This window comes from Nicotiana tomentosiformis, chromosome 4, assembly GCF_000390325.3.
Source record: "Nicotiana tomentosiformis chromosome 4, ASM39032v3, whole genome shotgun sequence".
Classification (NCBI taxonomy): Eukaryota; Viridiplantae; Streptophyta; class Magnoliopsida; order Solanales; family Solanaceae; genus Nicotiana; species Nicotiana tomentosiformis.
Genome location: NC_090815.1, coordinates 86,690,224 through 86,709,625, shown reverse-complemented (window position 1 = coordinate 86,709,625; position 19,402 = coordinate 86,690,224). Strand labels below are relative to the sequence as shown.

The following is a 19,402-nucleotide window of genomic DNA, read 5'->3' as shown; positions in this document are numbered from 1 at the left end:
GGGTGACACTTAGTATAACTGGCACATACAGTCCCTTAAGCTTAACTTTGCTCACATTGCTTGCTTTAGGGAAACGTCTTCCTGAATGATCATTTTCTGAATTTCTGATGAATCTTCTTCTGTTGTCTATTCTATTATCACCGGAAAAAAATCTAAAATTCTTATGATGTCTACCATTCTCAAATCACTCAGTCCCTAATTCATGTTTAGTTTATCTTGTTCACCAACCCATACTGATTTCTATTACTCTGGGGTCTAACTTTCCTTCAGGCAGTCGCGTTGGAATCACGAACTTATTTCTCGAAATGAGGATATGACTTTATGACCTATACTCTTTATTGTCTCAAGGTCTGTCACATCTCGTCTCTTCCTTCACTTAACTATAGACTCTGTAATACTGTCATTTTTTTAATCGTTGTCATCCATGTATCACATCTTACTCGTAATGCTTCATTAACTCTCTTCTTATTTCCCTACTAACATCTATGTCTATCACTTTATTTTGAAAATTCTAACAAGACATTCTTTTGCTTCTAGCTCCCCTTGCTCCATCACCTAGCTCTTCGGGTTGCCTAACATTCTCGCTCTACTAGGGACGGGAGCCACACTAAGGCAATATTTATCCCTTCAAGGCTTCCGGTGCTTATCCTTGCAGTACTCATATCTAGTTGTACTACTTTAGAGTGCACCATCTGGGTGTCTCACAAGGAGATCTATTATCACATTTGTAATATCCTTCGAAAATGTCAACTAACACAAACAATCCATTCACCATTTTGGGTTACTCTAACCCCAGCCGGATCCTGATATCCCTTCATTCTCTTAAACTACACCTGTCAGCTCCCATAGGCATAATTGAGATGGGTGTGGTTAATTGTGTATAACTCCGTTACTATTGAAAGTAACTCAAAATGCTTATATTTCTATGCTTGAATTGTAAAAATTGTTAACCTTCATTAACTGGGTACCTCGTATCCTTCGTCACCTTGTTTCTTTTACTTGCTGAAACTTGTGTCTACCTTTCGATTCTCTTATTCTTTTTTACCGTAAGAGTTGATAGATATTCTTGCCTTAGAGAGCCTTATCAAGAAGCTTACACATCTTAGAATACACATGATCTGCTGAATACCTCATCTTTATCCATCATAAGCATGATGCAAAAATTGAGTTCCTCTGACTCTACTCTTCCACAGCTATATCCCTTATCAATCGTCTTTCTGGATGTAGGCATCGTCGTATTATGAATAAGATAGAGTTTAGGAAATTGAGTTCCTACAACTGAGCTCTACCACACGATCTAGAGTAAAAAGAAAGAGTGACAGTCCTAAATGACATGTAGCCTCCTGCTTATAAGTGTGGTGCACAACACACCCGTAAACAAGACTCTACAAGACACGGCTTGTAGACTCCCTAGGACAGAAATGCTCTGATACCACTTTTGTCACGACCCAAACTGATGGGTCGTGACCGGCACCCGGTACCTTACTCAACCGAGTACCAACATAACGTATCTTTCTTATTACATCATCATATACACGTGACATATGTGCCTAATAAGCCAACATGATCATTTATAAACTCTAAACATAGGCCGGCAAGGCCATACAAGCATTCGTATACATGATATATGTCTACAAGCCTCTAAGAGTATATACTTATCACAAAGGTCGGGGCAGGCCCTCGCCATACCAAACAATACACGTCTAAATCATACTGACCAAACAAGCAACTCTAAAGCAAATGGAGCGCACCAACACCTTCGGCTGATTTGATGGCCTATTTGGAGGACTTTCGACCTGTCTATCGGAACCTATGGGCATGAAACGCAGCGTCCCCAGGCAAAAGGAACGTCAGTACAAATAATGTACCGAGTATGTAAGGCACATAAATAAGTACATAACAGACATGGAAGAAATATAGAGTAAATGACTCAACCTGTAAGTCTGGATAACTCTGTAAATCATGAAATAATTATAGTGTCATGCATATGTGTATAAATGTCATGTCGTGCATAGGTACATGTTTCATAACATCATCAGGCCTCTGAGGGCATCCCATCATATCATCTCGGCCACTGTGTGCAAAATCATCAACGTATACCAGCTGATCAGGTGGTGGTGCATAAATAATGCCATAACCTTTTTTCATATCCCATATACATATAATATATGCGTATATAACGCCATCTGGTCATGGGTCAATTTACATGTATAAATGCATGAAATGCATAAGAAATACTTTAATAAGATTTCTCGAATATCATAAAATCCATATGCCTTTCGGACAAACTTTATCAAATACGTATTTTTTTAAGACCCGTGAACAGAGGATATAATAATAATTCACACGGGGAATCAAGAATATAGACACCCATAGTATTTCTATGAATAGAGTCATTTATGAAAGTTACGTATTTTGCTCGTTTCATTTGTATCATTTGGATCATGCCAAAAAGAAAGAAGGGATAGCCTTAACATACCTGGAGTAGGGAAAAATCCGTATGATATTCTTGAAAAAGGTTGCACCGTACTCCTTTAGAACCGCAAAATTTTACGTTGCTACGATTCTAACAAATTCTCGTTGGAATTGTTTGGTTGCAAAAGGTTGGTTAAAATCTTGTAAGAATTGCTTGAAGATGCTATGAAATCTCCCGTTTTGAATGGAATATTGAAACAACTACGTTGCTAAGATGATAAGCAACTTTGGTTGAATTCTTATTAAAGATTCGCTGCTAAACATATGCACTTCCCGTTTCCATTTAATGATTGAAGGGAGGTTATTTCTTTATCAAATTGAGTGGGCCCCACTTTTTGGATTACTTGGCTAAACAATTCTCAAATCTTTCCACCAAACTTTCAAGACTTGCTTTGTCATTATTTAATCCTTACTTGCTACCACATTTTTGCCTCTTAGGCTTATCCAATCCAAGATCCTAATTAAGTATTCACTAATTATTAATCTTCCACTAAAATTAATAATTACCCAATTATCTATATAATTAGTAATTATCTCAAATTACATAAAATACTACTCACTTTTCCTACACTTTATACACCTTACTACCATAGTCGTATGATACTTTGTATGGTACTAGTCCATAAATACCGGATATTTTAGCTCGGACCGTATTTTATCCCAATATATCAAACTTCGACGAAATTTATTTTCTTCGATTTGCTTACCTTCTCACCTTCACGAATTTACTCACCACTTGTTTGAAATAGCGTAATACTTATAATCCCAAAATAATCTCATTCCCGAACTTACGTCGATTAACTTACGACGAAACTTTAACGTACGAAAATGCGGGTTGTAACATCTCATTTTCGAGCTTCCATCAATTTATTTATGGTGTACTTTCACGTACAAAACCATGGGGTGTAACAGGAAGTAGGAGAGCCTACTTTAAGATATTTCTAGGCAAGCAAAGAGACGAACAACGAAGCGATGTTGCTCAACTTGGAGTTACTCGATGAACGCAGGGAATTGGCACATATAAGAATGGCGGCCCAGATTAAGAGAATGGAAAGATCTTATAATCAAAAAAACCAACCTATGTTATTTTAAATTGTGAGGGTTGGTTCTTAGGAAAGTAACTCAAAACACCCGGGAACTCAACGCAGGGAAGCTAGGTCCAACCTGGGAAGGCCAACTATCGGGTTTCATCTATCACCGGGAAAGGTTCATACGAGTTAGAGAATTAAGATGGAGAAACGTTGCCAAGCAACTGGAATGTGACACACCTCTAGAGATATTATTGCTGAAAAACATCGCCTTTACTGAAAGTATGTGCTGCACTATTTTTTCCTTTGTCCAGTTTTTGTCCCAATTGAGTTTTTTGGCAAGGTTTTGACGAGGCAGCAACGGAAAACATACTACGAAAAAAGTTTCAATGGCAACAATAAAACCTTTAATAGCAAGGCACACAAGCGAAGAACCACTCCGGGGCAGTTAGATAATCTTTGGCTCGATAGCAAAATTCCCACCGAGAAAGTTTGCTATCAATCAAAGGTTACTAGACCGTTCACAAGTGCAAACCACTAGAAGATTGTTAGATAGTCTTTTGCTCGATAGCATAAATTCCTAATGGGAAACGAAGTTTGTTACCGAGTTGAAGATTGTCTAGCAATTCATTAGTGGGATCCTCGAAGGTGAAAGATTTCTAGTGTTTCAATTCACATTCTTCGCATTTGAACACTGGGGGAGGGGGGATGATATGAGAATACGACAATGATGACTGCCACATCAACCGGAGCATGAAAATCGGGAACATAGTTGTATTATCTAGACCGAGGATTACGCGGCCAGCCCCGTAGAAATAAGTTGTACGAATTAGCCACAAGAAATGTCAATTTCTTTTTAGCATAAAGAATGCTTATGTACTTTTTGAAAACAAAAGGAATAAAGTAAAGTCTTTTTATTTTCCATCTTGTTTCTTGTCTGATCGATGAATTGATTTTATCATTTGAAAGTTAAACAAGTACTTCAAATGCTAGTGCCGTAATAAACATGAGACGTCCTATTCAAGAGCAACGTAAACATAAGAGGGACCTCTCTTATAAAAACTTTCACGATAAAGGGTTGATTTCGGAAGGATTTGTGCCTGAAATCCAAATGCTTTCGAAAACAATACACCCAAGACTTTACATAATAAGACGCAAACAATAAAACTTGCGCAAAACTCTTAAGCAAAACGAAAAGGAAAATGCAAAGATTAAAACTTGCATAAATGTTCAAATGAAAGAAAGACTCAAACAATACTTAAGCAAAAAGATGTCTTTATTTACAATAACGTGCCAAAGCGGCACAGATACAAAAGTTGGAAAAAGAAAAGAAAAGCTAAACTGCTGCATCTTCGGAACCCAGAGGAAGAGAAGTGTCCGCACCCCTAGGGGAAGTGGGTAGCTCCGCAGATGGCTCAACATTTTGGCCCTCATCAGTTTGGTCTTCAACATCTTCGCCTTCCGTTTCCTCTTCAGTTCCCGAAGCTTCAGTACCAGAACCGGAAGCATCAGGCTCTTCCGGGAGACCCCATTTAGCAACTAACTCAAGCTCACAGGCCTTAGCGATTTCGGTATCAAAGTCAATGATACCCGCTTTAGCCTTTTCCAAGTTTTTTCTCATGATGTTGTACATAACGTAAGTTTTCTTAACAACAAGGGAAGCCGCTCGGCGCTTAAGTTCTTATTTTAGTTGGGTTACCTCGGCAGAAAGGTTTTCCCGGGTGGATCTAACGGATTTGAGGCTAACATCAAGGTCACAGACAGTTGAGCTAAAGAGCCTATTATGCTCGATAGTTTTCCTATACTTCTCCTCCACTGGGCATGTTTCACCCCCGCAGCAGCAAGTTCTTCAGTTTTGGAGTTCAAGGCTGCCTTTAAGTTGGTCAATGTTTCAACGCAGGAAGCCTCACGGCTGATTGCAGTAAGAACGTCATTATGGACTTCAGCCTATTTGGCCCTGGCTTCGTCAAAATTTACCCTCAGCGGGCTGATCTCTTGGCTAACGGTTACCACTTCTTGCTCGTTTTGTTGCAAATGAGTCTCCAATGCAACGGCCTCAGCAGCTTTGGCTTCCAATTCTGAGAGGCGAGCGATAGTTTGCTCCCGCTCAGCCAAAAGTTGATCCCATGTGGAAGTAAGTTCTTCCTTTTCTCGAATCAACCTTTGGAGGCCCTCGGAAGCAAGAAAGCTAGCCTACAAAGCAAGAAAGGCAAACTCAGGATATTTTCAGAAAAAAGTAGAAGAAATAACAAAGGAAGTAAAGAATGTACCTATGGGGCGTTGTGCATGGTATTTTTCAATAAGCACTCTCCCGAGAGAGCATGTATCTTTTCCCAATCTTTCTCTGAAGCCAAAGGCTTCAGATAGCTAGCAAGTTCCACTGGTCGGAATAGCAAATTGCATCTGGTGGATACCGAGAGAGTAATGCTCCTCCTCCTTTGCGGATCCTCTGAAGGGGGGAGCATAGTTTTGCCCCTAATTCCCATGAGCTAGGGACTGGGGGAGAAAGACACCCTCTTCTCGGGCAGATGCGGCTGGTAGAGATGATGTAGCAGTTGCTGGTGGAAGAGTTGATGAAGGTGGAGATGATGTAGCAGTTGCTGGTCTTTGTGAAGATGGAGATGAAGCTGATGGTGTTGAAGGGTGAGAAGCAACTACGACAAACGCAGTGCTGGTTGTTGGTTGCTCGTCAACCAAGGACGGAAGGGACCCGGTACTCAGCCCCAAAATACTGGGTGCAACGACTAGGACCCGAAAGCGGGAGTTGGTATTTTTCACCATTTCATACTCCCCCCAGAGTGCCGAGACATCATCCTCAGCTGGTGTAACTAGCTCAACGGATTGAGCGGTATGTTGAGTTGAGAAAGGTCATTGTTTTCTATGTAGAGAAGCACCTTCCTCGCTACCAGGCGCATGTACTGGGACCCGGAAGCGGGAGTTGGCATTTTCCACCATTTCATTTTCCCCCCAAAATGCCGAGACATCGTCCTCAGTTGGTGTAACTAACTCAACGGATTGAGCGGTCTGTTGAGTTGAGGAATGTCATTGTCTTCTATGTAGAGAAGCTCTTTCCTCGCTAGCTTCTCCATCGTCGTCAATCATCACGGTATCTATAGCTGGCCCGAATGGAGGGCTCGTTACCATGACTTCCGGAGATGACTCGGGGGCAGCATTCTTCGACCTCTTATTTTTTTTCCCAGATGCAGATGAATGCCTTCTTTTTGGTTGCTTGTTCTCCGGTCGGGGACTCCTAGAAGAAGCATTTGCACCAGAGGGAGGCCCGGGGATGCCTGTCTGTGAAAAAGATTTCTGCAGTAGTCTCGCCGCATCAGTAGAATTAGCCAAAATATCCTCTTCGGGGATAACAACTAAGCCTTGGGGTAGACCTATATTCAACAAAAGGAAGGAGTCACATAACTTTCTCATAATAAAAGGTAAGGACATAATGAGTTAAACTTACCATAATTTTTGGCCTTCCACTTCCACCAGTATTTCAGGGACAACTCTTTCCACAAGCGGGTTTCGGGCGTGGTAACGTCTAAAATCTTCTGAACCCATTTGTCCAGGCCCTCAACCATAGGGGGAACCCACTGAGCCGCTGAGGCAGGAAAAAGAAGTAAAGTTAATAATGACCAGGAAAAGATCTTTAACAAGGAAAGAAACAGATTATATACTCACGAGTATGGTTCCACAGTTCTGGGAAGGAAGAAGCGGAGGCCGTGATGATGTCACTGGTGGCAACTAAAACAAACCGTTCCATTCACCGACGGTCGTTATCATCATCCATGCTAGACAACAATGCATGGTGCCCCGCTTGCTGAAGTTGATCATTCCCCCACGGAAGATCTTGGGGGAATAAAGATTCATGACATGAACTAAAGTTAGCTCCTCTCCCGTTTCATGGCACATGCGCCGAAGACAAGCAATCGTTCTCTACACGGAGGGACTCACCTGTGCCAGACACACTTGATAGCGGATGCAAAACTCCTCGATGACAGAGTCAATCTCTCCACTCAGAGAAAATGTCCCCAACGTGAAGGGATATGCATAGAAGTACGTAAAACCCTTCTTGGGTAAGGTTAGCCGCTCCGCCAGGTTGGGAGCAATAATGTTTAGGTCCTAGCAACGACAGTCTTCTTTCACAGCAGGAATGCTGGAAGGACGGATGGAAGAATGATACCTGCTAACGGCCGATGTACGAGGGCTAACAGAAGAAAATTTCTCTTCGAAGTCTTTTGTTGTAACAAGACTTCTAGGGATGATGGTGCCCACTGTTGGAGGAGCAGCGTCCTCGACTTTGTTCTTGTTCTTTGAGGAGCTGGTATTCTTTAAAGAAAAAGCCATTATATGTTATGGAGGAAGGAAAAGCTTTTTCGTTTGAAGAGAGTTAAATAAAGGTTGAATAACATGATATAAGTTGAATAAAGAGAGTTTGGAGAGTTACGAAGTATGGATGAAGGAAGTTGATGCATATAAGTAAAGGTTTAGGCAGCAAAATTCGTGGCCATTATTACCTCGATAACCGGCAAAAGTTATGCTGAATCATGGGATGACGCGTGTTTGAGGCATTAAATGCGGAGAGATGTGCGTCTAATCAACCGTCAGAGGCTTTTCAGAAGGAATCATAGTAATTCCCGCCAAAAAGAGTGTTTCTACCAACTTTCTGGTGACACAAAGTTATGTCACCGAAAAGCAGGGGGACTATCTGTATAGGGTAAAATATGCTATACTAAGTGGCCGCTTAAGAGAGTGACACGTGGAACCTAAGGCGGGGGATAGTTAAAATCAAAGGCAATTGTCCCGTTTGTCACCGGAAAGAATAACACTCGTAAAGATGCAATAAATACCCTCCGTCCCGATAGCATTTAATGGAGAATATTCCACAGCATTTAGTGCACTGCCCGTTACAGAGAATTTGTCATTTATGCTCACCGTTACACCTTCTTCAATGGCCCTCATAATTGACATTAAAGAAGGGCATGATCCTTGAACCTTGTTCTCTAGGTGCATCTATAAATAGTGAGTTCTGTTATCATTGTAAATGACACGACTTTTCTGGTAAACTTACGCTATAATCGATTCAAAACTTTATACAATTTTATCTTCTTGTTCCTTGATTTCATCACTGTTATGCCCGGAAGCTCTGCTCCCGGAATTACTATTTCTGCGATTTTATCTTCACTTTAAGGCTAAGTATTGCGTATTTCTTCAATTATTTTATTATTTCAGGATCGAATTAATTCACTTGTCTAGAAACTACGTATAAATTCAACTGTATCGTTTTACGGATAAATACATATATCTGTCACTTAATAGTTAATGATACTCAAATTTATATCAAACCAAACAATTTAATTCTAACAGTTAATATTCTAAATTATAGCGAAAATACCTATCAAATGATTTATGGTTTGATATAAATATAGAGTATTTATAACGTTTGAGACCGATCTTTGAATAGTGGAGAAGTAAATTTTATAACGTTTGGGACCGATCTTTGAATAGTGGAGAAGTAAATTTAACCCTTTTCCGATTAATTTATGAAAACGACTTGTTATTATTGTTGTTATTTAAATACGTGATGTTTGTAAATATTTACGTCTTAATTTAAGTTTGTACTATGGCATAACGAAAACAGATCTAAATACTAAATTTTATAATCGCAATCCGAGTCGGCAACATATACAGCAATCCGAGGTAAGCGTACAATTTCTCATGTACATTGTACAAGCACCTCATGCAAATTTGCCTTCAAAAGAAAGCAACTCTTCTCGATCTTCTTTCTCCTTTCTTCAACCTTTACCCGTTTCTCTCCAAATATATAATACATCCATCTCTACACTTTTTATATAACACTTTACCAATTTTCTCCTCCATTCCAGGTACTCTCTCCCTCTCTCTCCATTTTTATTTTTATTTTTTTGGTTTGAAATTTAGCCTTTGAATCTGTGTTTATTGGTTGGTGTTCTAAATTGCGTGTAACTTTTTTTGTTGATCTTTTAGGGTTTATAAGGTTGATTGAGCAAATTTGAGAAATTTGGAGGGGTATTTAAGGAATGGAAGCATCATCGTCATCGCCGGAGTTTGATTACTTGTTCAAGCTGTTGTTGATTGGGGATTCAGGTGTAGGGAAGAGTAGTTTGCTCCTCAGTTTCACTTCTGATGCCTTTGAGGATCTTTCTCCAACCATTGGTAAGTATGTTGTTAATTATTTGCATTGTGCTAATATCCTGGCTTAAATTTAGTTTTTTCCTGATGTACATTAATTTTACAGAGAATATACTGTTATAATGATGCATGTTGCTGTTTTTGGTGAAAAGTTGTTATAGAGACCTAAAATATAACATAAATATTCGACTTCAAAGAAAAATTGCTTGTTGTTGTAGAGGGTGGATGTTATAGAGTGATATTAGGTAATGATTAATTTGTGAAAAGGGTGGTTTTGACGGATAGAATGAGTGAAATGGTTTTTGTGTTTGGTGGGTGGAAATTAGTTAAATTAGTTAATGGTGGGCTCTTTTAACTGTTTATGCACCAATAGCTGTGTATTGGTCAATGGTTCTATTACTTTTTAAATGTTTCTTAATAGTCTGGCTAAATGGATTTGATAATCTCCAGTTGCATTAATTGAAAAAGAGTTAAAAGGGTTTCTTTGAAATGATTATGTGCCTATATCAGGAGTAAACCATGCAGTTGAGTTAACTCAATATGAGTAGGCGAAGTGGTATTGCATTGCTATAACTAGATTATGGAATGTTACTACATACTTGGTGTTGATTTAGTGCCGCATAATCAGCAACAAAAGAAACAACAATAACAACAAACCCAGTGTAATCCCACAAGTGGGGTCTGGGGAGGGTAGAGTGTACGCAGACCTTCAACAACAAACACACCAATCAGAAAACCGAAGCAAAAATACAAAACTAACAGCAGGTATTGTAATCAGAAAGTCGAAACCCAGCAACAAAAGAAAAAAAAAAGAATATTTGGAATTTAGCTGGCAGTGGGAACAATTCATCAGTCTATCAACAATAACATCAACAACAACAACAACATACCTAGTGTAGTCCCACAATTGGGGTATGAGGAGGATAGAGTGTACGCAGACTTTACCCCTACCTTGTGCAGGTGGAGAGGTTATTTCCAATAGATCCTCGACTCAAGGTAATCATAATTCCAACAGTTTATAAAAGACAGTGGCGTACGCAGGATTTTTCATAAGCGATGTCACTATTTAACATAGTGAACAATTGAATAAATTACTGTAATAAGAAAACCGAAGCAGAAAAAAGAAGAAAGAAATACAAGAATAATACTAGTACTACGGTTAGGAAATGAGATACACTTGACTACCTACTGACCTTCTACACTAATTCTCGACCTCCACACCCTCTTATCAAGGGTCATGTCCTCGACAAATTGAAGATGAGTCATGTCCTACTAAATCACCTTTCCCCAATACTTCTTCGGCCTCCTTCTACCTCTCCTTAGACTCACAAACACCATCCTTTCACACCTCCTCACTGGGGCATCTACTTATCTTCTCTTCACATGCCCGAGCCATCTTAACCTTGCTTTCCTCATCTTGTCTATCACGGAGGCCACTCCCACCTTGTCCCGAATATCTTCATTCTTGACCATATCTCTTCTGGTTTGCCCACAGTCTATCTCATTATTCTTATTTCCGCTATTCTCATCTTTTGGACATGGGAGTTCTTGACTGGCCAATACTTTACGCCATGCAACATCGCCGGTCTAACCACCACTTTGTAAAACTTACCTTTAAGTCTTGATGGCGCATGCTTATCATACAGGACATCGGATGTGAGCCTCTATTTTATCCACCTCGCTCTAATACGATGTGTGGCATCATTGTCAATCTCTCCAGGAGTTTGTAAAACTTACCTTTAAGTCTTGATGGTGCATGCTTATCATACAGGACATCAGATGTGAGCCTCTATTTTATCCACCTCGCTCTAATACGATGTGTGGCATCATTGTCAATCTCTCCAGGAGTTTGGCATGACTCGTAGTGAAACTGATCACTCTGTATTTTATCGGTATTCTGTTTCAAATCTCTGTATTTGTTTGGTCGTTTATGTTGACGATATTGTTATTACCGGCAATGATTATGATGATATTACTAAGTTGAAGCAATATCTCTTTCAGCACTTTCAAACTAAGTAACTGGGCAGATTAAAGTATTTTCTGGTAAATTAAATTACCTCACAGTGACTAGACCTGACATTTCCTTTCTTGTGAGTGTTGTGAGTCAGCTTATGGATTCTCCCTGTGATAGTCATTGTGATGCAGTTGTTCGTATTTTTCGGTATATAAAATCAGCTGAAGGCAAAGAATTATTGTTTGAGGATCGAGGCCATGAGCAGATCATTGGATACTTAGATGCTGATTGGGCAAGATCACCTTATGATAGACGTTCTACATCTGGATATTGTGTCTTACTAGAAGGTAATTTGGTGTCTTGGAAGAGCAAAAAACAGAATGTGGTTGCTCGGTCTAGTGCAGAAGTAGAATATCGAGCAATGACTGTGTCAACGCGTGAGCTAATTTGGATCGAAGCTGCTCAAAGAGTTGAAATTTGGTGAGATTAGCCAGATGGAACTTGTGTGTGAAATCAAACTGCTCTTCATATTGCATCAAATGCAGTGTTTCATGAGAAAACTAAACACATTGAGATTGACTGTCACTTTGTTAGAGAAAAGATACTCTTAAGAGATAGTGTTACAAAGTTTGTGAAGTCAAATGTTCGGCTTGCAGACATTTTCATCAAGCCCCTCACCGGTCATCGTATTAGTTACATATGTAACAAGGTTGATACATATGATTTGTATGCACCAACTTGAGGGGGCTGTTAGATAGTTATATAGTTAATATGTAATTAGTCTGAGTCCCATATTGAATAAGAATAGGATATGTATTATGTACAGTTATAAATAGGTCTCATTGTATTATAATTAATACATCAATAATATATTTTTCTCCCGTGCTTTCTCACAGACACACTCCTCACCCTCATCTCCACCATCCTCTCCTAAACTTTCATAGTGCGGCTTAAAACTTGATACACCTATTTTTGTTGCAATTTTGAATATCACTCTTGTTCTTGTATAACAGAATCATTATACTCCACCTCCATTCTTTGGGCATACTTGCCGTCCTAAAAATGACATTAAACAACCCAGCTAGCCACTCCAAACCTGCCTTGCCCACGCACTTCCAGAATTCTACCGGGATCTCGTCTGGATCGATCGTTTTTCCCTTGCTCATCTTACGCATAGCCCCCTCAACCTCCTAAGCCTTTATACACTTACAATACTCAAAATCTCGATGTCTCTCGGAGTTATGGAAGTACGTCTGGCATCTTCGTCTAATATGTGCCTCGTCCACCAATATTTTGCCTTCCTCGTCTTTGATGTACTTCACTTGGTCCAGGTCACGAGCCTTCCTTTCCCTCACCTTGGCTAGCTTGTATAACTTGTCCTCGCCTTTGTCCCCAAGTTCCTCATACATGCGTTCAAGCGCTTTTGTTTTCGCAGCCGTAACCGCTAACTTTGCCTCCTTCTAAGCCGTCTTATACCACTTCCTATTCGTCCTCCTCTCCTCATCATCTTCACTCTCCACTAACTTCAAATATGCCGCCTTCTTGGCTTCTTCTTTCCCATGGACCTCTCCATTCCATCACTAGTCCCCTCTGTATCCGCCAGAGTCACCCTTCGAGACCCCTAAAACCTCTCTAGTTGTGTCACTAATGCAATTCGCTGTCCTGGTCCACATACTACTCGCGTTCGCATTACTCCTCCGGCCCCCTTATCCAACAACTTCTCCCCCAACTTCTGAGATTTGTCCTTAGTCAAGGCTCCCCACTTGATCTTTGGTTGACCATACATGACCCCATTTTTCTCTTCCTCTTAATCTCTAAGTCCATTACCAAAAGCCTATGTTGGGTCATGAGATTCTCAACCGGGATAACCTTGCAGTCCGTGCATAAGCCTCTATCACACTTCCTAAAGAGTAAGGCTTTTCCATACCCAAGCTATCCTATTTTATAAAAGGCTTTTCCATAACGTGGGGTCGGAATTGACATATATATTCCAGAGTGGAAATGCTATATCTTTATGTGTTAAGTCACGTGTACATGAGAAATAGTGAATACATCTGAAGAAAGAAATCCTGGGTAAACTCTAGTGGCTTCTGAATTGCATGTTGCGGTATTCCGCTGTGCACTTGATATGCCATAAAATGTAATGTGGTGTTGTTTATTGCCTGGAAAATGAGTTATAGATTTGTTTTTTTGTCTCTCATATTCTCAGGTGTGGACTTCAAGGTAAAACATGTTACCCTTGGGGGGAAGAAGTTGAAGCTTGCAATATGGGATACAGGTAATCCTGTTATTTTGTGTCCTATCTTCAACAAAGTCATGTTGTAGTTTACCTGCTTAGTGGCATAGCTTTTTTATTAAGTAGCATTCTTTCAAACCCCTTAAAACAATTCGTATGCAAATATATAATATGTGACACCAAATGGAGGTTTGTGATTGTTTACGTCTGAAGTTGGATATGATACTACATGGTTTACCAAATTATTTCTCGTGATTTTCCATCTCAAAACTAAAATGTTTTCAATCTATGAAGCACATTTTTCATCTCAATTAGAATGATGAAATTGAAATTTATGTACCCCTTAAATCATTTGATATAACAACTTACTTGACAGAAATTCGCCCTGCCAGGCGCCAGCTGTTGGTCAGAACACAGACAAGTATATGTGATTGCACGCCTAATATAGGAACATTGAGTACGAAGACTAGAACAGCTTTGGTTTTTAAAGGCAATCAAACTCGACTTAAGAGACCAAACTAAGCATGGATTAAATTAATGACAAGCTAAAAGCGAGTAGAATCTTGTGCAACTCCTGGATGTTAAAGAGTTTTGAACTTTATGCTATTCAACTTTAATCAAACCTTAGATTCTCTTTTGTAAGTTCAATCACAGGTTCCCAGTTAGATGAATCAAATACAGTACACAATAAATAGCCCATCATACATGAAAAACTAGGAAGTAGAGTGCAAATAAGTTGAGTTACATGTTGGGTTCAATCATAGTCCTACAATAACGAAATTTGGTCATAGTGGGTTTCTCCCCCTTTTTGATCTTCAATTCCTCGCCTAAAAGTTTATTGCCCAAAACCCTCCTTGAAATTTTCTACATATATGTGAGCAAAATGAGCACCTGTGAATGCATAGCAGCACTTAGGTGCAAGGCTGGATTGCCTAGGCACTGTCGATAAATTCAGAGAGTGATGCCTGTTGTACAGTGCAGGCTCGGGGTTGTGGCTTAAGCACTCTCCAACTTAAGTAAATTCCATTGTTCTATAAGAACTTTAACTTGAATGTTTGACCTCCAAGATTTCTTCTTCTGCAAAATATATTACACCAAGTGAGAAGAACCTATAGTGCCTTGAAACTTGGCAAATCTTAAGTTATGAATGTTGGATAATTGTCTATATAGTTAAAGCCAACTCATCACCGACTAAACCACCTCTCCTCCTTTGGAAATAAGTTGGTGGCAGAGGATGCAGCTGATCGGCCAATACATTGCTTCCTTGAATATTTATGTCAACTTAATTCGAAAGTTGAATTCAGCGTGCTTTTCTCAATGTGCCAGTGGGAAGTTTTCTCTAGCAAAATTATTAATTATAATATAATGACTTTCTTGTTTGCAGCTGGACAGGAAAGATTTAGGACTTTAACTAGTTCATACTACCGAGGAGCTCAAGGAATAATCATGGGTAATCTGTTGTCTCTTTTTTCTGACTTTGCTATTTGATTTGATGAATATCCATGTTATATAATCATCATGCTACACCTACTTAAATCGCTTGCTAAGAGACTGCAATGGTCACTGACGTCACGGCTAACATTAAGCTGGCGCAGTTTGTATCTGGCTTATATATGTCATTATACTGCCTTATGTGTTAGTTCAGATGCTTGTTGTAGCTTTAGGAGTCGTTTCGTACATGAGATAAGAATAATAATCCGGGGATAAAGTTTGGGATTAACTTATCCCATGTTTGATTTGAGTATTAGCTAATCCCGGGACACTTTTTATTCTAAAATGGTGGGATTAGCTATCCCATATAGAAGGTGGGATAACTAATCCCATGGAATATCCTGGGATATCCCACCATTGTACCAAACGACCCCTTAGAGTATTGATGAGTAGTAGTCCAACACTTTGAAAGATAGATCTAAGCAATGAAAAATGGAGGAACAAGATTGTCTTAACTTTTTAGAAATGCTTCTTAGGAGAAGTACTCGTCCGTTCTTGTATTGTTAAGGGAATATAAATGGGAGTGAAAGAGAAAAATTGTGGTGGTGCATAAGACAGTTTTTTTTAGATATGCTCGAGTATGTTAATTTGTAAGTACCATTTGGAAGTATGCTTTCTTACTGGTTTCTTGTTCTAGGAACAGGTTCTATTTATTCTTCTTGGAGCAAATTCTATCACCCAACTTCCTTCCCCCAAGAAATTTTTGACATAGTGCTTGTGGACTAATCTATCTTTGATTCAACAGTTTATGATGTAACAAGGCGAGACACATTTACTAATTTATCTGATATATGGGCCAAAGAAATTGACCTATACTCAACAAATCAAGACTGCATCAAGATGCTTGTTGGAAACAAAGTTGATAAGGTATCTTCCTTTTGAGATTCTTCTAGTAAGAGAAATTGGTCTACGGTATTCGCTTTAGGAAAACTAAAGTTGCCATTCAATGTTGTCAAAGGTGAAAAAAGTGTCTGTTGGGGGTTTTAAGCTCAAAGTGCACTTAAGGCGCGCACTTTAGTGAAGAAAGACACACACGACAAAAATGCGCACACACACACACGCACCTTAAACCGTGAACAACTATAATATGGACCGAGGAGTTGGAAAACTGCAACAGTGAAACATATGGAGTAAAACCATGTCAATCAAATTACTAATCATTTCGATTTATGATTAAGATGTGAAGATGCAGTTTTAAATTTCCAAATCAAATAGGTAACTCATTTTCTTTTACTAAAGTTAATTCCTCATTCAGTCCTTAATGTACTCATCTACTATTATATTTTCGCAACAGTTAAGAACATAGCTCACGAACTACATTTATCTTGTAATACCGCCCTCATCGAGCCACCTAAGCAAGGAACAATCCTGCTTTGCACCTAGATTTAAGACTTAAGCGTAGCTCAATCGAGCCTTCAATAACACTGGTCACTGTAGGATTTCCTCAAACACAATCATATACCCCCTAATCCCCTTATTGAGCAGGTGCATTTGTTGTTTTGAGTCGATATTGTTGGTGCATGATGATGCTTGTGAATTCTCAAGGGATGTTTGACATATATATGAACTTCTCTGCAGGAGAGTGAAAGGGTTGTCAGCAAAAAAGAGGGAATTGATTTTGCCAGGCAATATGGATGTCTTTTTATTGAATGTAGTGCAAAGACAAGGGTTAATGTGGAACAATGCTTTGAGGAGCTTGTGCTGAAGGTATGAAACATCCGAGGATCTTCCTCATATTTCTTCATGTTATAAAATTTTGAATGGGTAGGCCATGTGTTGTTTAAATAAATGGAGTTGCAATGAAACTTTGTATTACTAGTGATATCATATTCTTTGTATTACTAGTGATATCATATCATATTAAGCTCTATGAGTAAGGAAGCTTGGTTGTTGCCTAATAGCGCTTGATAGTGCTCACTAGAAGAGTTATTATTTGGGATGGTATGGATAGTTTACATATTCATAGCTATCTATAGCTAGAAAAACTGGAAATGATAGCTGAAGCAAATGTATACCAACATGACAGTGTAGCTTCTTTTGTGGTTTAGTTTGATAGATTGAAATTTACTTTCACCACTTTAGTGGAACACCATTTTATTAGGTCTAGTGGGGCTGATATCACATCAATAGTTATTTAGTTGATATCGACTCTTTAAATCTAAGACATGTTCAATGTCACGTATTGAGTTTGGCTTAACAATAGGTTTATCACGTGCTATGAGATCTCCACCTTCATTTTACATACTAACCGTTCTTGAAGGTATTTCGTGGGGATCTCCTTGGTAAACAACTGGTGGTTTTACTTAGAGGTGGCAAATGGGCGGTTTGGGCTAAACTTGGGCGGGTCAAAATGGATTGAGTCAATAAATGGGCCATTGCCCAACCCTGCCCAAAGTTTACATGGGTTAAGGTGGGCTGGGTCAAGATGGGCTAAATAATGGGTGATAACCCAACCCGCTCAACTTGACCCAACTTTTGTTCTTTCATACATATTACCAAAAGTTATAAAATTTTCTAAAATTGCAGCCACAAATTTTTGAAATCCTAAATTATCGCTAATTAAGCATAATTACTTTCTACTTATATTACAGATTCATGCCAATGTTTCATCATAAACTTTTCCTATTACAACAGTTGTTAAATTAATGCTAATCACGAATAGTTAACAAAATTCTCTCGTAATCAATATCAACTGAGTGTGGCTCAGAAGTAGAATTAAATTTAACAAACAACAATTGGAATTATACATATTTTCCTTTCCCACTAGTTACAGCCTCCACCAAAAAAAGAATAAAAATTATTGAGGAATGCAAATATTATGAATTTGTAACTGCGGATATTTAAAAATGGATTTTTCAATAGTATATCTTTTTCAGTGATTGTTTCTTCTCGAATATTTTGCTGTACCATATATTTTAGACTCTTTTTTGTCTTGATTAGTTTTATTTTAAGTTTCAACCACTAAATGATTGTTGGTGGGACAAAAGGTTACTCCTACTTTGTAGCAGAAACGGTAATCCAGCAGAATCTTCATTTCGTATTGACGGGTTAGCTTTGGGCCATTTAACGGGTTAACTTTGGGCCAACTTTTGTCACGGGTCTAGATGGGCTATGCCCAAATCAACCCATCAAGAAAAACGTTTCAAGCCCAACCTATTATATGTTTGGCGGGTTACATGGGTTTGGACTGTTTTTGCCATCCCTAGTTTTACTTGGCACTTGGGGCAAGATTAAACTGGACATGGGAACTTTTTAATTTTACGCTAGAAGAAAGGTTTTCCTCTGGGGAAGGTGGGTTTGGGGTGAACCGGACATTTATCCACCAGTAGTTGGTTACTGGAATACACTCCTTTTCTGTTTTTGGGTTTTGGGGTGGGTGGGGTGGGGGTGGGGGTGTCGTTGTCCAACAGCCTTGCTAGCAAATATTTATCTCAATGAACTGTGGTTTATGGTTTTATTATTGCTTCCTGGAGCATCCTCCATGCCGTATGAAGTTCAGTTTTATTTTGTCTCAGCTGTCATGTCTTTGCGCTATAGTTTGCCCAACTTTAACATGGATTTCAATATAAATGAAGCCTGTTTCAATTTATAAGATGGGAGTCCCTTTTACTCCCTCTCTATCAAAGAGAAAAGAGAAAGGGAAATAAAGGATGTCTTGTCGTGGTTGTGAGCATCATAAATTTTGGTTTTGCAGATAGTGGACACTCCAAGTCTCTTGGCTGAAGGTTCAGCTGGTGTCAGGAAAAATATATTTAAACAGAAACCTCCAGAAACTGATGCATCAACAAGTGGCTGCTGTTGAGATGACTGTTTTCCTTGATTTCTTCATGCTTTCACATCTTTGGTTTCCCTTTCTTTGTAAAAGAAGATGATGTAATTACTGGGAGTGGCAAACTGTGTTTCTCTCCTTCACGCTAGTAGTTTTTCTGATTGAATAGTCTTCTGTTGTTCTCGTCTTTAATTTGATATGTGAAGAAGATGAAGGTGAAAATTGAAGTTTCCAGAATGACTGAGATAATGAAGCTCTTAACTTTTTTAATTTTGATTTAA

The 19,402-nt window shown here is 39.0% G+C and overlaps 1 protein-coding gene across 1 annotated transcript; it reads left to right on the top strand.

The window, feature by feature from the left end:
• Positions 1-9,246: 9,246 nt before the first annotated feature.
• On the top strand, positions 9,247-19,402 carry LOC104111318 (ras-related protein RABC1). Its single transcript, XM_009620994.4, has 7 exons — positions 9,247-9,385; positions 9,507-9,695; positions 13,835-13,903; positions 15,246-15,311; positions 16,098-16,219; positions 16,931-17,059; positions 19,047-19,402. Exons 2-7 carry the CDS (start codon positions 9,560-9,562, stop codon positions 19,152-19,154), a joined length of 630 nt encoding a protein of 209 aa, XP_009619289.1. The 5' UTR covers positions 9,247-9,385; positions 9,507-9,559; the 3' UTR covers positions 19,155-19,402.